Below are 4,680 nucleotides of genomic sequence, written 5' to 3'. Positions count from 1 at the left end.
GAGTTAATGGGCAATAATTATATGTGAGAGAGGCTTTCTCCCTGGAGTGGAATCCAGAACAAATGGAAGCTCCGATGTGCAACATTCTACTTCATTACATCTGCTGCGATTAAAGGCCGAACATCTGGCACCACATTCTGACAGATAGACAAGATTTCTGGACTGGAAGGAAAATGGAGAGATATTTACCAAAATGCAACACGGGGTATTTACTGGATGAAAGAACAAGCGCTTTGGGCAAACATGGAACAGTGTTCGTATCAGATCTGTGGAAACGCACGCAGATTATTTGGTCACTGGGAAAAAAACAAACAGGACAGATTACCTTTTGCTACACTTTCACATCACAATGGACTTTAATATCATAGGCAGTATTTTTTCTTTTCTTTTTTTTTGCTACAGATAAATACATACTGTGGCTTTTCAAGTAAACACTGGAATGTACATCAAGGTTGGTTGTTAAMATCTTTTTTTTTTAAACAATCTCAATCATCCTAACCCTTTCAAGGTGAGGCTAAAACACTAATCAGGACTGTCTGTATCTGCAGTTGCTATGACAACATCAAGTCCCACACAACGATGTCACACCSATTTGGTCTCTGCCTGATTCGCGGTTGTCTCCCGTGACGCTCAAAGACGATCTGGAAGGTGCCTGGGGTGCGTGCGAGCGTCTGAGGCGGCGGTCGGGGTACAGGCTGTTRTCGAAGGGCTTACGGTGGACACAGAGGACGTGGGTCTTCAGGTTCCCCTTCTGTGACGCACTATAGGGGCAGTACCTGCACTGGAACGGCTTCCGTCCTGAAACAATAAACAAATAAAATAATAAAATATGTTACTTTGGCTTAAGATTAAGATTTTTGCTTTGCTTCAGAGTAGATAACGTGTTCAAAATCACCAGCATCTCAAAACACTGGGATTGCATACTCCAGTTGTCCCGAGATGAGAATGACAGTGTGAATGGTTGTTTGTCTTTATGTGTCTCGTCACCTTAATTTAAATTAGGTGTACACATCAAGGCCAGTGACGATGCATTGGATCGACCACATCTAATGTCAGCATGCATGCATTTTTTTTTATTTTATGCTCCTGTACAGCACTTTGGTTTTTATTGTGCTTTATAAATAAGCAATGATGATGATGATGATGATGATGATGCAGAAAATGAATGCCTTGTACCTGAAATATAATGTACTATAAGGAAACAATAAGGTTTATTCATTTATCACAGTTCAAGCAGACAATTCAATTTGATTTCAATTCTTTGCAATATTGCTTTAAATCTGATCATCCTAAAATAAATAAATAAGTAAATAAAGTCTTTAGTTGATCTAAAAGGTTGCAGTGTGAGTTCTAATGAGAGTTGGAAGGAGAGATCATATTTCTCCGGTTTTAGCTTCTCKCTRTTGGCTCCCTGTCAAATTCAGAATGGAAATTAAAAGCTTACTTCTAACATACAAAGCTCTTAACAACCATCTAATATTAAACATCTTATTGTTCCATACTTTCCTAACAGAGCACTTCGCTCTCAGACTGCAGGTTTACTTGTGGTTCCTCGAGTTTCTAAAAGTAGAATGGGAGGCAGAGCTTTCAGTTATCAAGCTCCGCTCTTGTGGAACCAACTTCCWGTTTTTGCCTGTAAGGCTGACTGTCTACTTTAAATGTTTACTTAAAACTTTCCTCTTTGATAAATCCTATAGTTAGGCTTAGGTTTCCTGAGTTATTCTTTAGTTCTGCTGCTATAGACTTAGACTGCTGGAGCACAAACTGAGCACATTTCCTCACTCTGCTGCTGCCTTTAGTCTCTCTCCTCTACATGTTTGTTGAAATTACTTCTATCATTAACATGTGGTTTTCTTTGTCTCTCTTTCAGAAGAAAAATGCACCTGGATCAGTCCTTCTGTGTTTCTCTGCCTATTTCCTGTCCTCTCAAACCCAAGGCGCCCATCCTCACCCTGGTTCTGCTGGAGGTTTCTTCTTATTAAAAGGKWGTTTTTCCTCTCCACTGTCGCCAATGTGCTGCTCAGGATGGAAGACTGCATCAAAGTGACTCAACGCAAACTTCTGGCTTCTTTATTTGATGTGACTTGGCGCTATATAAATAAACTTAATTGAACTGAATTAAAGAATTCATTAGAGTCTCTTTGGATACGTTTTAGATATTTATTTTCTTGCTCGTATAAACAGAAATAATAAATGTCTGAAAACAAAGCGCAATATTACTTGTTCTAAATATGGAGTGCAAGCATAAAAACGTAAACTGATCAGGGGATCGAAATGAATCAGAGGATTTTCTGAATTGATATTAAATTGCAATGCATTGATGATATGATATTTTTACCCACCTCTACTGATGTTGCAATGACAATAAATTTGCAATGGCCTAAAAATACACTTTAAACCACCTGGGCCATTTCAACATAATGTTGCCATTCCTGAAAAATTGGATCAGTAGAAACGTTCCCATAACAGGTTTGAAAAAGCATAATGTCTGTCTGGTAGTTTGGCATCCCATAAATAATGAGCTGCTGCCGCAAACTTTGTGATTTTTTTTTTTTACCAAACACAAAAGTGAGTGTAAAATTACACAATCCAGTCCTTCTACCAAAATAGGACTTTTATTTAAGAGCAAAAATGAATCATTATTACAACAAGAAGCAAAATAATGTCCTTAACTGTGAATGATGTAGTAGGAGAAGTAGGAAAATATGGCCCAATAGACTGAAGAAGGAAGTGAGCGGGCTTTGTGGCTGCCAAGAACGTCTATAAAATCCCTTCCTGTTGTGGTGATATTAATTACCATGTGGATGGAATTTAGGTAAACGAGTTGAACACCACATATTGTAGCCCTCTAGTTTTCTTTTTCACAGCTACATTTCCAGTTTCTCCAGYTCCAGCTTGAGTTCCTGCATTTATTGTATTAACCTGCAAATTGGATTTACGTGAGATGAGTTTAAAATATGTCACTGGGGTTTAAACTAAGTTCCTACTAGTTATTGTGTGATAATTAAAAACTAAGTCTGTTTTCTAAATGTGCAGTTTAGTACAAGAAAACACAAAAGCACTAAAAAGTTATCTAAAAAAACATAAAAAAACAAAAAGGCATCATATTTCCTGCTCTGAAGAAAAACACACACTTACATACGCGCACCCACCCACACATACACACACACAGATAAATAAACACGCACGCAAAACGCTGAGCCGAGGAATGACAGACGTTTGCAGCTGGGAAGGAATGCCTGCCAAGACTTCCTGTCTGTCCACCTCTTTAGCGCCCGCTACAAAGTTCCACCGCAAATAGAGTCAACCTACATGACACAGAACACTGTGTACCCTTAAGATACAAACAACAAAACATTTGGTTAATGGCTTCCAGGATTTAATCTGGCCTCAATAAAAGAGCACAAAAAAAAGCCTGAAGGTGCTGCTAAGATCAAAACAGAAACTCAGCTGGGTGACTCATTTACCTCTCTACCTAGAAGAATACATGTCCTTGTTCACCGCAGTGCTATTTTTGAGATGTTACTTCACACAGACTTTCTCTTTGCCCCTCTGTCTAACACTTCAGTGTGCTTTTCTCTGATTCATGGTTACAGTAAACCATTATGTGCTAACGTCATTCGACATCACTTCCCAAAAACTGAGGGCTGTCTCAGCCCTTTCACCCCCACCCTCGCCTCCTCCTCTCGATCACGCTCCTCATCAGAGCGAAGACAGCTGGACGCGGCTCCGCACTCACTTTCGCATCTACATAAAAAAGGTGTTTTTGGGAGGAAAAAGTGGGAAAAATCACAGAAGGTGCGGGCAATAAAAGGTAATGCTCCATCTGTCGGTGTGTAATAACCTGATGGCCGTAAAGGACACGCACAAACACACACGTACACACTCGTCAAAGAGAGGATGAGGCCTGACGCGTTTGAATATCATCAGGATGACGGGTGTGTGCGTGTGCGTGTGTGTGTATGTGTGTGCGTGTGTGTTCGTGAGGAGGGAGTGATCCGTTTGGAACGACGGTGGAAGAGAAGCTCAGGTACGGAGCAGTCCACCTGTTTCACACCAACTTGCACAAGTTTCAGCTGGTGTGGGTGGAAAAATCTGGAAACAGGGTGAATTCCAAATATAAACCAGCTCTGTGAGTCGGTGCATCACTTTTATCACACTTCCTCAAGGTTCGCACGTTTGCTGTGACTTGGTAAAACCGAACAGATTTTCCTCAGTCTTGTGAATCCTTGTAAACAATGGGAATTTTGTTTCTGCTCACAAAGTCAGCTAACCGCGAGCCAAAGGGTCTCGTGTCTACACGAGCTGCTTGCTGCCCTACTTGTCCCCCCCCCCCCACCCCACCCTCTCTGTGCCTCCGTGGCTTTACTTTCTGTCCCACCTCGTCTCCTTTAAGTCGGCTGCTCCCTCTTTCCTCCCACCAGAGGAGAGGGGAGGTCCGAGAGAGGGCAACCTCCAAATAAGTTCCATTAATCACAGGCCAGGGACTAATGTAACTAATATTTTACAATTAGAGAAGACAGCAGTGGGCTCGGAGCCATCCATCTCTTCACCACATGATCCTCCATTCACAGGCTGCTCAAAAAGCACAGCTTCACAACAGCAGTCGGAAGAACACACACACACACACACACACACACACACACACACACACACACACACACACACACACACACACAC

General features: G+C 41.4%; 1 protein-coding gene across 2 annotated transcripts in view; it reads right to left on the bottom strand.

Annotated features, from left to right (window-relative positions):
* Positions 1-332: 332 nt before the first annotated feature.
* LOC106523192 (zinc finger protein 536) overlaps positions 333-4,680 on the bottom strand; it is a 27,470-nt gene continuing 23,122 nt past the window's right edge. For both annotated transcript variants that reach the window (XM_014016557.1, XM_014016558.1), the window contains one exon: positions 333-798. In XM_014016557.1, coding sequence (XP_013872011.1) covers positions 563-798 — 236 coding nt within the window. In that variant the 3' untranslated portion in view covers positions 333-562. The remainder of the gene's footprint in view (positions 799-4,680) is intronic.

This window comes from Austrofundulus limnaeus, unplaced genomic scaffold (genome assembly GCF_001266775.1).
Source record: "Austrofundulus limnaeus strain Quisiro unplaced genomic scaffold, Austrofundulus_limnaeus-1.0 Scaffold147, whole genome shotgun sequence".
Taxonomy (NCBI): Eukaryota; Metazoa; Chordata; class Actinopteri; order Cyprinodontiformes; family Rivulidae; genus Austrofundulus; species Austrofundulus limnaeus.
Note: the sequence above shows the minus strand (reverse complement) of the source record. Positions and strands in the feature narration are given on the sequence as shown.